The sequence below is a fragment of the Ochotona curzoniae genome, unplaced genomic scaffold, assembly GCF_017591425.1.
Source record: "Ochotona curzoniae isolate NIBS_2020 unplaced genomic scaffold, NIBS_Ocur_1.0 patch371, whole genome shotgun sequence".
Lineage (NCBI taxonomy): Eukaryota > Metazoa > Chordata > Mammalia > Lagomorpha > Ochotonidae > Ochotona > Ochotona curzoniae.
The window spans coordinates 652778-669842 of NW_024466941.1; the positions used below are offsets into that span (position 1 = coordinate 652778).

Below are 17065 nucleotides of genomic sequence, written 5' to 3' on the forward strand. Positions count from 1 at the left end.
ATCATAATATTTCATTGTATCCAGTTTCATTGTTGTTTGTTTTTTTTTTACTTGAGGAGTTAAAAAATTAAATATTAACTTTGAAGTTGAGGTGAGAAGACTAACTCAGGTCCCCCTGGGCTAGTCAAAGTGTCAGCAGAGCCTTGTTCCTTCCTGGAGACTCTGGAGGAGAGTCCATGTCCTTTATTTCAGCTTCTCAAAACCACTTAGCATTCCTGAGTAGGCACTGGGGTCCCTTCCTGTATGTTCAAAGGCAACAGTGTTGCATCTCCCTAACTCTTCTTTTAAAAATAATAGTAAAATTACTTATTTATTTAAAATTCAGAGTTGGAAAGAGAGAATGAGAAGAGAGAGAGAAATCTTTCACCCACTGGTTCACTCTGCAGATGGCTGCTTCACCCAGGGCTGAGCCAGGCAGAAGCCAGGAGCCAGGAAATTTTTCCAGGTCTCCCATATGGGTGGCAGGGGCCCAAACACTTGGAGCATCTTCTGCTTTCCCAGACCATTAGCAGGGAGCTGGATTGGAAGTTGGACAGCTAGGACTCAAACTGGCAACCGTATTGCAAGCCATGTCTTGTCTATGCCACAACAAAATCCCTCTAAGGATTCTTTTGTAATTGTATCTGCCTCTACTTATGGATGAAAAATCTTTTCTGTTCTTTTCATGTTGCAACAAATGGCGAAATAACATCATTTAAAAAGACTGAATAGTAGTATTTCACTGTGTATATGTATGTACCATATTTTTCTTTATCCATGGCTCAGCTGTTAACTTTTAGATTCTTGTCCAAATTGGCAATTCTTCTGAGAAGTAGTTGTCGAAACCATGGAGGCAGTAAAATTTCACCCAGCAGAGTGGAGAAGGAGGGACAAAGAAAGAGCCCCAAGAAACATCATCATTTGATAAGTAGGTGGAGGAAGGGGCATCCAGGAAGAAGACTGAAGAAGAGTAGCTGGAAAGAGAAAGAAAATTAGGAGATTTTTCTCATGGAAGCTAAGGGAGAAGGGGGCTTTTCTGATTTTTTGCTCTAGGAGTCTGCATGGCTTGAAAGGCTGTGGAGAGAGATGATAACTTCATTCTGGACATCTGGCTTAGTATTTAAGATGCCACTTGGAATGCCAGTAGCTCTGCTCCCAATTCCACTTCCTGCTGATGTGCTCCCTGTGGGACTGAAGATGATGGCTCCCCTGTGGGAGATGCAGAGCGGGCCTTTAGCTAATTAATGGCTTCAACCTGACCCAGCAGCCATGGTTACATGATGGTTATTTTAAAATGTCATCACAGGGTGATTACTTGGGATGAATGCATCCAATCCAGCTTCCTGTTAAAGGACCTGGGAAGCAGCAGGTACTGGCCCAAGAGCTTGGCCCTTCACACGCAGAGGGGGAGACTTTGATGGAGTTCCCAGCTTCTAATGTTGACCTTGCCGTTCCTTGGCTATTGAACCGTTGGGAGAGTGAAAGATGAAATGTGTACATTTCTTTCTCTGCCTTTCCTTCATCATTCTTTCAAATAAGTAATTTATGTAACAAAAATAACATCATGTCTTTTTACTTTGACTTATCACAATTTTCCAAAACTTCGCTAGTAAAATAGCCTGGGATTGTGGATACAAATTAACATAATCAGAGATGCTTGATCCCTTTTGTTATCCTCTGTTAGATCTTAAACTGAAGGACTTGTTCAAGCTGCTATTTACAAAGGTGACCAAATGGCAAAGTGATAATGAATCAGTCTGCACATTTCAATAGGAAATTCAAATAATCAAACCTTCTCTATCAAGAAAAGATCTCTGCACCTCTAGTCCTTCAAACATGCTCAACTAAGAGGCAGTCTGTAGTGTTTCCAAACAATACTTGACAGGAGTGACTATCAGCTTCAGTCTGTACTTATGCCCAAGTTTTCCCCACACATATGCCTTATCTACTGCAAATTCTGTTGCCCAGAAGGCAATTTACATCCCTCTTGTATCTCACATTTCTGAACATGTTACATGACTAGAACTTGTCTTTGAATGAATATAAAACATACTTGTGGCCAATGAGGCTTTCCAGACAGACTCATCTCAAGATACAGTCATTAAGAATTCCACTGCAGATGAACACTCTGGTTCCCAATCTCTTTCACTGAAAAAATTCCTCCTCCCGCCTACCCAGGATATCCCAGGGAGGGGACTTGGGCCATTGGGTCTTCTCTCCTGAGGCTGGGAATCTAGAATAAATGTGCCAGGGGCAACAGCACAGACATGCTGCTGCTGGAGTCGGCTTTTGTTCCTGTCGACGTCCCAAGCTCAGGCTCCACCTTCCTGTTGATCAGTGATCTGCAAATCTACAGTCTCCTTTGAAAAGGACAGAATTAGCAACCGAGACTGTTCACCAGTTCACCAGGTTGCCTGTCCCATGCCTTCTGTGACTACAAACACAGTGGATTCTGGGTATATTGTAAGATCAATGGAGAAAGCAACACCGATTTCCTCTTGGAGTGCTCTTTTGTTATTGTTGACAGGTTATTAATTAGTGACGTTGGAATTAGCAATCTAAGATTAGAAAATATAAATGAATAAGCCCTCTGTAAATATTCATCAAAATTCTATTTTAAGCCCTCAAAACATTTTCTCAGTCAGTATATATGACACATATAGGGAAACATTCTTAATGCAAAATGAAAAGTTAAGCTTCTGTTCTACATGTATCTCTTTGTCAGAGTCAGATCATGTTTTGTTCCGACTGCATTAAAAGTTTCATGAGTTATCACCCAAAAGAAGCATTGGAAAAAGTCCGTGCCGGCGTGCTAGGTCGTGTAGAACAGCTTGCAGAACTGATGCTGCGAGACGCTTGTAACTCTCGAAGGAAAGCCGTGCTTGGGGCCTTGCTCATCCTGTATGTTCACTGCAGAGACTTGGTGATAAATTTACTGCTTAAAAACGTCTTCACGGCAGAGGACTTTGAGTGGTCAAGGTGAGTGAATCTAAATTGTAACTCCATTAAATAACTTCTCATCATCAGATCTTGAGATAAAAGGATCCTTGACTTCAAATTTTGAAAACATTTAAATTTCTGAGTGTATACCAAAATTCCTAAGCAAACTGCTAGTATCACTTTGATCACTTTATTCTTGTGTATCCTTTTCTCTCCCTTGTTCTTCTGTCTTCTCACAGTTGAGTTTTCCCTTTTGCGACTCAGCCAAAGGAGCATGTTTTTCTTGCTGGATCCTCTTCCAGAACACAGTAGGCTGGGGAAGCAAACTGTAGAGCTTTTCTAGCCAGCTTCCTTCCCCCTAGCCAGAGGCAGTTAGTTAAAAAATACAAGTTTAGGTGAAAGAGGGCCACTGTCATTGATGAAAAGATATGAAAAGGAAATAAAAATTCCTATCATAATTGTGACATTTCAAACTTTTGAATTAATTTTCCCCTAAAGGTTTTCTCTTAGGATTATGCTCTCTCCCCTGAGAGCTTGCCAAATTTTGAGTATATTTCATTTTTCTATTTTCAAAGTTTACTTATTCTGAATATTAAGTTATAAAATGACCTTTTCCAGGAAGCATTTAAAAGGACTTGAATAGTATATAAGCTTATCACATGACATCATCAATTGAAAGATATACCAAGCTATTAACAAACATTATTTTGCCCATGACATTTAAAAATTATCAAATGTAAAATTCTTTCCAAAAATATTCTTTGGCATTCCTTCATTGATTAGGCCCTAAAAATGTTATTTTGAGACATAAGTCGGCACTGCTAGGGACACAGACAAAAGCCAAAACAATATATCCCTTGAGGTTACAAACAAGTCACCAGTTTAACAAGTTCATGTAGAGGACGGAATTTAAAATTAGCTATTTGACTTACCCTGCTCATTCAATCAGTGGAAATCTGAGTCTGCAGAAAATCATGTTTCTGGATGTAAAGAGCGTTTTTCTCAAGGACGCTTCTAAGAAGGATCCAGATGGTGATGATGAGTGCTTCTATTGACTGGAAACCAAACCTCCTCGGAGTGACCTGTATAGAAATCCTCCCTTAGGTGGGCATCGCCTTTATGTGGTGTGAGCCCGCCAGGCCATTCACCACGGAGAGGAAACCACCTACCTGTGTAGCGTCTTCTGAGCTCTCACATTTCTGATCTAATCCTGCCGCTCTTCTCTTTCAATTTCAGTGTGTTGAGTCCACACTCATTTTTAATCTTGATGTTTCTTCGTTTGAATGAAAATTTTACCCCAATAATAAGCATTTAAAATGTTGCTTTCAGACATTTACAGTACAAGTGGGATGACAAGCAGAAGTTATGCTACTTATCTCAAGGACATGCCACTTTGGCTTACGGCTATGAGTACTTGGGCTGTACCTCCAGGCTGGTCATTACGCCCCTCACAGACAGATGCTGGTTAACCTTCCTGGGAGCACTCCACTTGAACCTAGGAGGTTGTGCTTCTGGTCCAACAGGTGTAGGAAAAACAGAGACTATCAAAGACCTAGCCAAAGTAAGTGACTTCCAAAAACATCTTTTCTGTCACACAAATTTCAATGATACCCTAAACTGACACTGTGCCTGTTGTTGAAACATTCATTGCTTTTACCAATGACACCCATTAATTCAGTGAACTTATGGATTGATTTTTAATTGCCGATTGTATGCTGAATGGTCAAGCTCCGTAAGCCCACATTCGCTTTGAATGCATTTGGAATAGCATTAACTGGCGTGCGAATGATCGTGTGTGTGTGTGTGTGTGTGTGTGTGTGTGTACGCGTGCGCAAAATAGTAAAACCGTCACATGTACATTTGTATCATACCAAGTTTTTTGAATCTCTGTCAATTTTACCTTGCAGAAAGTCTCTCGAAAGGGCACATGTTACTAATCTGGCAGTTTTGATGTTGGAATTTTGTCGCATAATTCAAGAACTATACTAAAGTATTTTCTATCTTTCAGGCTTTAGGCAAGCATTGTGTGGTCTTCCACTGTTTCGAGAATTTGGATTATAAGGTAAAGCTTCAATATCTGTGCTCCAGAAAAAAAAAATGTACACATAAAGAAATAAGAAAAAAATGTTGAGAGTCACTTAGTAGTAATAGAACTATAAGTTCGGTTACTAGTTTTAAATAGAGCATGCATCTAGAATGTAATAGAAATTTAAAACATTCTATGCTTTTAAATCAGCTGAACTGCTAAAACAGTGATTTTCAATCTTTCTTGGCAGCTAATCCTTTTCAAGCATGATCGTAGATGGAATACAACTATATAAAATAATCGAGAGTAACACTTTAAATACAAAGTCATTTTAAGTGCTAACCTGATGGGGGTGCAGGTACGCAGCACTACGAAATAATTGGTAGTTGCCGGGCTGTACCGCTCTAGTTGGCGGCTTTGACCGCCTGCGTGTTCTTCCTGAGAGTGCCAAGAGATTGTTCTTGTGGGCTAAGGCTCTTAGAAGAGACAGGAAAAGGAACTGGTTTGTCCAGAGGCTAACCATCTGTTGCTTTGAGCCTTATCAAAAAAGTACCTGTGGGGAGGAAATGCCACAAGTGCTCCCTTGTTTGGGGCAAGATGTGTCCACATTGATATCCCAGCGAGATCTCCCACCTTTGTGGCAGTTCAGTAATCAGCCAAGCTCTCATTCATTCTCTCCCTGTCTCTCCCACCACCCTGTTTTGTCCTCCAAAGACTGTGGAAAAATTCTTCTTTGGGCTGGTTCAGTCAGGAGCGTGGTGTTGTTTTGATGCCTTCAATCGAATTGATGTGGAAGTTCTTTCTGTTTTGGCCTCCCAGATCCTAACCATTAAGTGTGCAAAAGCCGGCTATTCCGTCAGGTATTTGTTGAATACTGTCTATACTGTTTGAAGGGAAATTCATTACATGTTTGCTGATTAGTTATTTATTGTCAGGTATTCTCTAAATGGGGTCTTCAGAGCTTTTTTATTTGGGGTGTTTTTTGTTTTTGTTTTATAGCACGTATCAAAAGGAATGGCACTTTCCTTCACTGTTTGCTTTGCTTGACAAATGATATAAAATGTACATATAACAAAGATGTCATAATTCTTTTAAAAAGTTTATCTGCTTTATTCCTCTTTTTATCCTTAGTACCCGATAATAGTGTTGACCATTGGATCCTACAGATTATATGTATATATATTTTTAAGATTTATTTTTATTTGGGGAGCAAATTCTATAGCAAGAGGGATGGGGGAGAGAGCTCTTCAATCTGTTGATTCACTCCCCAGATGGCCACAATGACTGGAGCTGAGCTGACCCAACACCCGGGGCCAGGAGCTTCTTCCCAAGTGTCCCATGTGGATGCAGGGTCCCAGGGACTTGGACCATCCTCTACTGCTTTCTCAGGCCATAAGTAGGGAACTGGATTAGAAGTAGAGCAGCCAGGATAGATTTTTAAAAAGAGAGAAAAAGGCTTAAAGGGACAACATTTAAAAATAGGGAAGGAGAATAACAATGAAGCAAAATTCTAATATATAAAGTTATAGAGGATTAATCAACTCCATCATAACACATGATGACCGATTTCACTGGTGTCAGTAAGCTCATGCTTAATCTTCCCAATGGCACATGGATAACATTTATGAATATAGAGAGGAGTTGAAAGAAAATTAGGATAAATTTCTGTCATGCTCATCAGATGAAACTAAACTATAACCTTATTGTAGATCAGATATTTTAGTAAATGTTTGTTCAGCTTTTGGGAATGACCAATATCAAGGAAAGGATGGCACACTTTAGCATTTGTCACCTAAACTACTGAGACCAAAGTGACCAAGTGAAGTCATGAGCTTCCACCTCACTGTAGGTCATTTTAAACATTAAATTCAGACCTTAGGAAAAGTCTATAAATTGTCCTTGGTGAAATAAACTGAATACTAAGTGAGGTTTCACCATGATTGCCGTAACTGTCATACATAAGTTAGAAAATGACAGGTAAAAATGGAGATTTGCTTCAAAGTAGATTCAATCTCTTGTTTCTGTGACCTTGTCTTTCAAATAAATGAAAGTGAATCTTATGTTAAAAAAAAATACATATAGTTTTAGGCCAGAGTAGAGAAATATAAATGAGTGTCCAACTTTGGAATGGTCTTTGGATCAGTGATGAGATTTATGCAAACATATATGTGCATTTTCAATCAACTTGAATAATCTTACCTCTTCATCTTAGGAGATTATACCTGAAGAAACCAATATTTTTGGATTTTTTTCTTTAATTTTATATGTAGAAAAAATATTTACCACACAGCTGAAGCTTGCTTTTTCTCTTGCTAATTTGGTTTTTTTTTTATCCATATGCTTTTAAGTAGTAACAGTGTTATGTTATAATAACTGATGTTTTTGATGCACCAATAAACATGTTTTCAGATAAAATTTAGGAATCTAGGTGGTTTGCTTTATGGATATAAATTAATTTGGTGGCTTAGAACTTCTGTTAACATTTCTAGCTCAAGCTAACATTCAGTAACTTGTGGCTTTAGTCAGAGATTTTTGTACAAACTGAATGTGTATTCCAGACTTTACAAATCTAGGGTTATAGTTGGGGGTCACTCAAATTCCTAAAACATGTTCTCCATTTTAATTGGTGAGGTCCCCAGATCTTATCACATTCCTCTCATGTTTTGCCCACCTGAGAAAGCACTGCGGACTCTCCATTGTCCCTACTGCTGGTACCAACAGTGATATTCCTGCTGAAAGTTTTGTCACAGTCCTCCCAAAGTTTTGCCCCTCTGGGTGGGAGGACTTGGGAAGTAGACTCTTTTCCATGCTAAAACATGCCACCATGTGCCCCACCCTGCTTTCTTCTGGGTCATCCACGCAGAGCCCTGGTATTTCCTACAGATCTCCTTGGATTCTTTTCCCTGGGTAAATCAGCTCAGATATGTACCCAAAAGATTTAGCTGTGATCAAGTAATGGCTGGATCCCACCGGGCATCGCAGCTGTGGCTTGAGATGAACATCTGTGTTCTCCTTTCTCTCGCCTTTGTTTTTCCCAGCATATTCTGTTTGGGTTTAGATGTGGCATTGCCTTTGGTGAGTTCCTAAATTCACCTATAATTCTAGCATTCTCTGGCCTACACAAAACCAGTGTCTCAGTGATGAATCCTATCTCACAGGTTTGTACTGGAAGGAAAAGAGATTCGTATCAATATGTCTTGTGCAATATTCATCACCATGACACCTGGGTAAGTGTTGGTGAGTCTGGTGAGAGTAGACACAGATCATAGTCTTTTTCTAAAATCTTATCCACGGATAGACAGTTGCTTGATTTTTCAAAATCATTTACTTTCCACCACCAGTCTGAGTTCGGTCTGCTACCCACATCACGTAGGAACAACTGCAACTCGGCCTCTATCCGTGTGGATGAGCCCCACAGGAAGCTTCTGCCCAAGGGGCGTTTTCACTTCATGCATAGCCAGACAAAAAGAAAAAGATCAACAGTGTGTCACAAAGAGAACCCAGGCAGAAACGCTGATGAGTGGCAGAAGAAATAAGAAAATGGTGGTTTCAGGGAGTGGAGGAGGGGCAGGTTCAATAAAACCTGATTGAACACTGCTATGGTCCAGCGCATCATAAGGAAGCTGTTCCATGGTGGATATCAGGGAGAGGCATAGGCAAAATGAAATAAATCAAAAAGCTCTGTGAAATAGAAACTATCTTGAAAACTCAGTTTTCAGAGAAAGGTTGTATAAAAAGTTGATGGAATTATCTGGTGACAGTGGGGAGGTGGTTGCATGTAAGCTACGTGGTTCCCTGTTTGAAATATGGGAAACTGATGATCTCTTTGATGTTTTTTTTCCCTATTAAGTTACCCAGGTCGAGTAGAGCTCCCACAAAACTTCCGATCTCTGTTTCGCCCAGTGGCGATGGTGGTGCCCGATTATCGAATGATTGCTGAAACCATTATGTCTTCAGCTGGATTCAAGGCTTCCAGATCACTCTCTGGAAAGCTGGTCAGCCTTTGTGAATTAGCTCACAAACAGCTCTCACAAAAGGTAGAGTATTTCAAGGTGATTGTATAAGAATAAAAAAAATGTAGAAATAACCTCAGTAGTGCTTACCTGATGTTGATCCAGGAATGATAATACAAATAATGGAAAATATAAATAATGGAGCTAGAGTCCCCATGAACACATTGAGTCTATGTTCCAATTTCAACGTTAGGCAAGATGTAAGTCATTCAAGATTCCCAAATTGAGATTTCCTCAAAACCTGGAAATCATAATATTCCATACAAGAAAGATAACATAGAAAGCAGAGGTTTCAAAGCTTATTTTGCATTTCTTTCCCCACTCTCCAGCCCAGTTTTTAATTTTATGAGAAGACTTCAAAATGTTTACAGGAAACTGAAGAATTACATTTAAATATGAAAGTATTAGTAAATACAAAAGTACTAATACAAATTATTAAATACATAGTATTACTGCAAATTATTAATAGTTATTTTAATAGTCATAATATAAATTATACAAATAACGACATATTTATACAAAAGTATAATATACAAAGTATACAAAATATACAAAGTAATTATATAGAATAATAGTTTATAATAAAGTATGAATAATAACAAAGTACAAATAAATAATACAAATTATTAAATGCAAAAGTAATATTAAATTCAAAGTTTGTTTTTCAACATAAACAATGATATCAGTCCATCCTTGAAGAATTAAGGATCTTGGGAACTTTGCTATGTCGGTCTTTTCATGAATGAATATTTTATTATGGATGTCCTTTAAAGACCTAAGACTAGAAACCAAATAGAAGTCAAATCATGGCTATAACGTGGATGCCTGATGATTTCCCAATAAACTCTCAACAAATTGTCCTTACGACATGGAAAACGAGCAGAAGCATTGTCTGGAGGCAGACAGTCTCTCTGCTAAAACTTTGGCTATTTGCTAAAATAGTTCCTCAAGAAGCAGACATTATCGTTCTTGGCCCACCAGAAGAAAACCAGCAAGAAAAGGATTGGAGCATCCCATAAAACCGTGCTGTGACCTCTGCTCTTGACTGAAACTTCACCTCCTGGTGTGGTTTGCTTATGTCTTGTCTCCAGGAGCCTTCGCATCAGGATGTTGATCCTGCTTGCTTAAAGCTTTCATTGACCGCTCTGTGCATATCTCCAGCTGATCTGAGTACAACATTTGCACACAGAAAGTTGGCTGCGTTGAACACTGCAGTCAGAATCTGCAACCTGACCTAGTCTGTATGTCTGAGGTGCACAGTGTTTTTTTTTTCTCCTGTTGTTGATTTCCGAGCCTCTCTAGTAAACGGCACCAACAATATTAACTTTTTTCACTCATTTGGATAACCTGTCACAAGCACCATCCTCAACATCATCTTGTTCCTTCTTGCCTTTCATAAACGAGTACTTTCCTTGAATCTTTGCTCCTGTAACTTCTCTTAAGCATCAGTGATCTCACTCCCTCATCCAAGCTTTGCCATAAGTTTGATGTCTACTCTCACTCTAATCTTAGCAGAATTCCTGTTGCTCTGGTAGGGGCACTTTAAAAAAAAAAAAAGGTTAACTTTATTTTTATTGCAAAGTCAAATATACAGAGAGGAGAAGAGACAGAGAGAAACATCTTCTGTCCGTTGATTCACTCCCCAAGCGGCCACAATGGCAAGAGCCAGGAGCTTCCTCCAAGTCTCCCATGTGGGTGCAGGGTCCCAAGGCTTTGGGCCGTCCTCGACTGCTTTCCCAGGCCACAAGCAGGGAGCTGGATGGGATTCTACCACATGCAAGGCGAGGTCTTTAGCCGCTAGGCTACCACTCTGGGCCCAGGAGCACGTTTTAAACTGATAGTTTTCTGAATGCCTTAAACTAGATCTGATTCAGGTGTGTTAGGACAAGTCAGTACAAATTACTTGGGTACAAAAAAATTTTTTTGAAATGCATGAGTTTGTTCATGATATGCATTTTCTATGAATTTTGTAGAGATTGTATTCTATGTCTGTGGAGCTAAAGGATCGGAATTTCCATAAAGTTCCCAAGTATTCCTGATGCCAATTAATGATTCTTTGTTTCCAATCCAAAATGCTTTGATCAGGTAGCCACATTTTTTTCCAAACCGCTTCTCTTACTAATATTGCTTCAATCTACCCCTTTCTAGTTGAAAGAAAATTTTATTGTTATTTTTTTAACTTTTAGTTAAAGTTGGTTTTTAACCTGTTACTCTTTCTTTGAAGCTCAAAGATTGAACTTTTAGATTCTCTGATTTCACCTTTTTTAGACGGTACATATATAATATAACTCAACTCTTCAATGTTTGATAGGATCATTATGATTTCGGCTTGCGGTTTCTGAAGACAGTCTTAGCAATTGCTGAAAAGGAGAAACAGCAGTTTCGAAGGTACGTTGAATTTGGAATTGAATGTTATGTCAAAGAGAGTTATGTGTCACTGGGAAAGTAATTTGTAGAACTTTCAGTAATGGGAAAAAACCTGGGGCTAGAGTGTCACAGGAAAACCTGTAGAAACTACCTAAGAATACAATGAAAGGAAGGAAATATGCACAGTTATCCAGTATGCTTCCCCAGAGCAATGTTTTCTTCTTGTATATACGTGAACCTTCATGTAAGGAAAAACATAATAAAAGTCCATTTAGAAAAGCAATAAACTTTTTTAAAAGATTCTTTATTTGAAAGAGTCAGAGAGAGGTAAAGAGAGAGAGAGCACGAGCAAGCTTCCATCTGCTGGTTCACTCCCCAGGTGACTGCAGTGGCCATGGCTGGGACAGGCTGAAGCCACAATCTGGAGCTTCATTTCTGTCTCCCAGACTCCTGGACCATCTTCTGTTGCCTTTTCCGGGCTATGAACAGAAAGCTAGATCAGAGTGATGAGACCAGGACACAAACTGGCTCCCATATGGCCTGCCAACCTCACAGGTGGCAGGTGTACATGCTACAGCACAACCCTAGCCCCAGAAGAGCAACAAGTTAGGATGTAAGCCCGCATAAACACACAGTGGCCTCCACATGCACAGGTTCTGTATCCATGGATTCAACTAACTGCAGATTGAAAATATTGAATATATTGAAAATATTTAGCAGTGTCTAGTATCATCTGTTTCATTGAACTGAAAATCCTCAGCCTTCCTCTGAGTGGAAGGTCGGTTGACCCTCGCATCACTCTTCCAGGTCACTGCCGTGCTCCAATCAGCCGCAGCTGAGGTTGTATTCCTTAGTGAATATCCATTAAGCCACTTGCTTGCTCTTCCAAACTGCTTTGTAGCTGTGACTTTGATGTCCAACTTTAGCAAATCTGACACAGCTGTCAAAATCAGAACATGCAGACAGTAAAAAAGGAAACCAGACACATATAGAACCTGTTCTGGTGGGTTACAGCCATGGCAACATCTGTAGCCAGGTACCAGGAATGGTAGCATCAGGGATACGTCCCAGCTGCCAGCACCAACTGTTCCCTAGAGCCAAGGATGGTGTTGGCTGTTTCTTTGCATGCCTGGCTGTACGTTCTATTTAGTATTATTTTGGTGACCCTGACAACCAGATGGCTTAACAAGCCTAGTTTTGGCCCTCCCCTGGATGATGTTTAATGTCAGCAGATAGATGTGTTAACTTGTTTATTTTCTGTTGTTAAAGTGATGCGTCTGAAGCAGCCGAGACACTGGTCATTACCAAGGCTATAAGAGAAGCTAGCTTACCAAAATTTCCTCCTGAAGATATTCCACTTTTTGAAATGATTATAGGAGATATTTTTCCATCAGTGACAACCACAAAAGCAAATCCGTCTGCCTTGGAGGTAATTAAGACCTTTAAAAATCAGCATGAGTTATTTAGCCATGAATTAGCAATTAATACGCTAAATACTACAGTTTTTCCAGAAATATTCTTTGCATGTGTTAATTTGAGGGATGAAATTATTTGAAGATCTGGGTAAGGTGTTTGGGGTCCTTGTATCATATTTTGGTACAACTGCCCAGTCCATTTCAGATTGCAACTTGCTACTAACACCGAAGCTGTGGGCAGCTGTGGGTGGCTCATGTAGTTGACTCCCTACCATCCATGAGGAGCAAACAGATTGAAGAGTTGCCAGGTTTTGTCTTTGGCTTGATCCAGCATCAGCTGTTGCAGGAATTTAGGGGAGTAAACCAGTGGACACAAGACTTACAGTCTCCTTCCTTCTCCCTTTCAAAAATAAATCAGAATTTTTAACAATACTTGGGCATTTATATTTTCCCTTTTGGGGAACAACAAGAGTTTTCAGAACACCATGGCCAGATGAATTGTGTATCCTTGAGCCAGGAAGGCTGCTATTTAGCTTGTTTCTCAATTCTCTCAAATGTCCGATGAAGATAATGTGTTTGTCCTTTCAATGTAGAAGGGAGAGCTTTGAGAATCACAAAGCCATAGTTGTGAAAACAAAAGACTGAAACAGTAAAACCCTGGCACAGTGGAGCCCTGTAATCCTATCAACATCAGCTTGTAGCCATTGGCTCAATCTCCATAGAGTTTAACTGTCTCTGTTAAATGCTAGCATGTGGATTCCTGGCACTCTTCAGATCCCTGCCTACATCCAAGACCAGCACAGTGGAAGGCAGGGATGCAGGGATATGTCTTTTTATAATATTCCACAGAGTTAGGGCTGGTGATCTCAATGTGCTTTTTTTGTTTGGTGTATTGGCCTATTTTGTAGACATGGCAACTGAATCCTAGTATATTCTTTGGCTATATTTTTATTTTTATAGTTGACATTCTATTTAGGAAGTGCCTATTTTGCATTGATTTATTTGGATTTTTTTTACAGGCTCATGTTATTCTGTTTATATTTTAGTGTTTTAATGGTATGCAAGTTTCTGTTTATTTGGACAAAATCTGCTAGTTTCCTAAAATGAGCATTGATGATAAGTTGAGATACAAAGCAAGGAGGAAAGAATGAGGGAAAGATCTTCCATCCATTGGGTCACTTGCCAAATAGCCACGGTGGTTGGGACTCAGCAGGCTAATGCCAGAACCAGAACTCGAGTTCAGGACTCCCAGGTGCATAACCAGGGAACTAGATTGGAAATGGAGCAGCCAAGCCTCAAACCAGCACGCTGCTGCAGGACCTTCTAATATGGGATGCCAGCATCGCAAGCAAAGGCTTACCTTGCTGCACCACAATACTGCATCCCTACTGATTTATTTTTGAGCCTTGATTGCAAATCCATCTTTTCATTGGCTTCATTATGACAGTCTGAATGTATAGGAAAGTTCTCTATACAATCATGTGAGTCCATTCTGCTATTCCCTCCATTTGCCTGTTTTCACATTTATAAATATGTAACCTACTAACAGCTTAGTAAGTTGTTACCAGATTATAGTATAGAATTCATAGCAGTGTTACAAAGATCATAATTTAAAGTTGCAATTATTTCAATACTAAGTTTGGAGTAACCCAGTTTTTTAGTTAGTGTGTTTGTTTTTCTTTTGAGAGGCATAGAGAACACTCATCCATTGGTTCACTCTCAAATAACTGCTAGCATGAGCCACTCCTGGGAACCCAGAACTCAATCCTGGGCTCCTACCGAATTATTTGAGTCATCACTTCCACACCCAAGGATCCGCGTTACGAGGAAACGGCAGTCAGGAGTGGAGCTACATGTTGACCCAGGCACTTCAGTGCATGGCTGGGATGGCTCAACAGCTAGGCCAAATGAACACCCTTGCATTTGATGGCCTGCGCGATGACCTGCCCATAAAGTACTGTATCTCATTAAATATAGAGTTTGTTCACCTGAAATTCAAGCATCAAAGTTACATTAAACAGGCAATTGTGATGGGTCCATGTGGTTCCCTTAACTGAGAAGCCACCAAAACCACATCCCAGCATGTCAACTACACACTCTTTCCCATCCAGCTGGCTCTAGTGGACAGTACATACAGCCACAAATATTGTATAAGATGTGACTTTATTTCAAATGTGTGGAAATGTTTAGCCAATGGCTGGTCTATCTGAAATCTGATTCTGATGCTGTGCATCTCTGTATCCCATGCTGTTCCTGTTTCATACCTGTGAGATTTCCAGGTTTATATAATTAGAGGAAGAGAATTCATAACCCCTGCATCTAAATCTATCCAAAATTTGGGCTTTGAGTGGGAGAGCTCATCAGCTCCATTTGAAAGAGCTTATGGTTAAAGAGTCTGCTAGCTAATCACCTCCAGTTGGTCTTGTCATAGGAGCTACTTTTCTGTTGTACTATCCTGTTAAGTGTATTATACAGTTGCTTTACTCTATCACACTGCAGGGATGAAAGCAATGAAAAACAGAATAGGAGATAGGAAAAACCAGTTTTTGTCCATGGGCATAGCTGCTATTTGTGTCCACACTGGAGTAAATCCTCCTCTTTTTATCTTTCCAAGTTGTAGCTACCTGGAAAAGTTGATTGTACAACCTCATCATGTCTTCATTCTTGCAAATTTTATATGCCGTCATAGCATATTCTCATTTATTAAAGATTTATTTTATTGGAAAGGCACATATACAGAGAGAAGGAGATACAAGAGAAAGATCTGTCCATTGGTTCACTCTCCAAGATCTGTCATTGCCACAACAAGCAGAGCTGAGCTGTTCAGAAGCCAGCAGGCAGGAACTTCCTCTAGGTCTCCCAGGCAGGTACAAGGTCCCAAGGCTTTGGGCAGTCCTCAACAGCATTCCCAGGCCACAAGCACAGAGCTGGATGGGAAGTGAGCAGTTGAGGTATGAACTGGTGCTGATATGGGATCCCGGACATGCAAGGCAAGAGGACTTTAGCCATTAGGCTATCATGCCGGGCCCATAGCATATTCTTAACATTGAAATATTTAAATATGCAAATTTTACAACTTTATGATGATTAGGACCACAAAAGATAGACACTTTATATTTTCATCCAATGTGGGTATTAAGAACTAGTTGCTCCCAGTGAGCAATAGTCTGAATGTATCTTAAAACATGGGTTCTTAGTTTGGACAAGGATTTATGTTACCAGGGATCTGTGAACATAAAATGTGGTGTTACACTTTTTTCAAGAGAGAAATAATGGTTTCATTATTCTCACAGGATTATTACCCAAAGGATAGTAATTTGTACTTAGTTAGGAGAGGTTTGGGATATTTAAATGTAAAAGTTCAATTTAGAAGGGGCCTGTGCATTGGCTCAGCTAGCTAACCCTCCAGCTCCAAGCACCAGCATCCCATATGGGGTGTCCTGGCTGCTTCCTATCTGGTTCTTCACTTATGGACAGGAAGAGCAGTGGAGAATAGCCCAATGTCTTGGGACCCTGCACCCATGTGGGAAACCCAGAAGAAGCTCCTGGCTCCTAAGTTCAGATTGACTCAGTTGTGGCCATTTGGGGAGTGAACCAGCAGATGGAAGATCTTTCTGTCTCTCCTCTCTATAAATCTGCCTTTCCAATAAAAATAATAATCTTTCTTTTAAAAAAAAAAGTTCAATTAAGAGTAGATTTTAAATTACTGTTATTTCCTTTTAGAAAGTAATATGTGTTGCAACACAACAATTAAATCTGCAACATTGGCCATCCCAGAAAGAGAAGGTCATACAGTTTTATGCTCAACTTCAGGTAAGTGTAGTTTGGCATTTGGCAGTTATTTGCATGGATTTCCAAAGGTAAGATCCAGAGGGGAAATAGAGCAATTTGTTATTCTTTAAAACAAAGTAGTTTATTGATTAGCTAGCTCCCTAATCTTTATTATATGTTTTTTCACCTTAACTCTCAGCAGGTTCCTCTTTGACCCTCACCCCATCAATATAGTTGTAAAGCCATTCAAACATACTATAAAATATTTGCATCATAGTTGTACCTCCTTTGAAGTTGCTGTTCTCTGTGATTAGCCCGTTTGGTAAAGCATTTGTGTTCACTTCTCTGCTAAGAAGATTGCACATCCTTTTTTTGAGTTTTCTTTGAATTACCAAAGTTGCAGTAGACTCATGAGTCAGTTGGTTTCTTGTCTTTTTCTTAGTGGATGTAAGTATTTTCCTTATGCATTATAATTCTTCATTGGTTATGAACAAATAAATTCTCAAAGTCTTGGGTTTTTAGAAAGTATTCAATTGTATATAAAGATGTTTGCA

The 17065-nt window shown here is 39.6% G+C and overlaps 1 protein-coding gene across 1 annotated transcript in view; it reads left to right on the forward strand.

Moving 5' to 3' along the window:
• LOC121167455 (dynein heavy chain 14, axonemal-like) overlaps positions 1-17065 on the forward strand; it is a 404109-nt gene that overhangs the window by 285999 nt on the left and 101045 nt on the right. Inside the window, exons 28-36 of the mRNA XM_040996873.1 lie at positions 2705-2958; positions 4249-4480; positions 4928-4981; positions 5660-5805; positions 8104-8172; positions 8796-8982; positions 11270-11346; positions 12595-12754; positions 16464-16553. Coding sequence (XP_040852807.1) covers positions 2705-2958; positions 4249-4480; positions 4928-4981; positions 5660-5805; positions 8104-8172; positions 8796-8982; positions 11270-11346; positions 12595-12754; positions 16464-16553 — 1269 coding nt within the window. The remainder of the gene's footprint in view (positions 1-2704; positions 2959-4248; positions 4481-4927; positions 4982-5659; positions 5806-8103; positions 8173-8795; positions 8983-11269; positions 11347-12594; positions 12755-16463; positions 16554-17065) is intronic.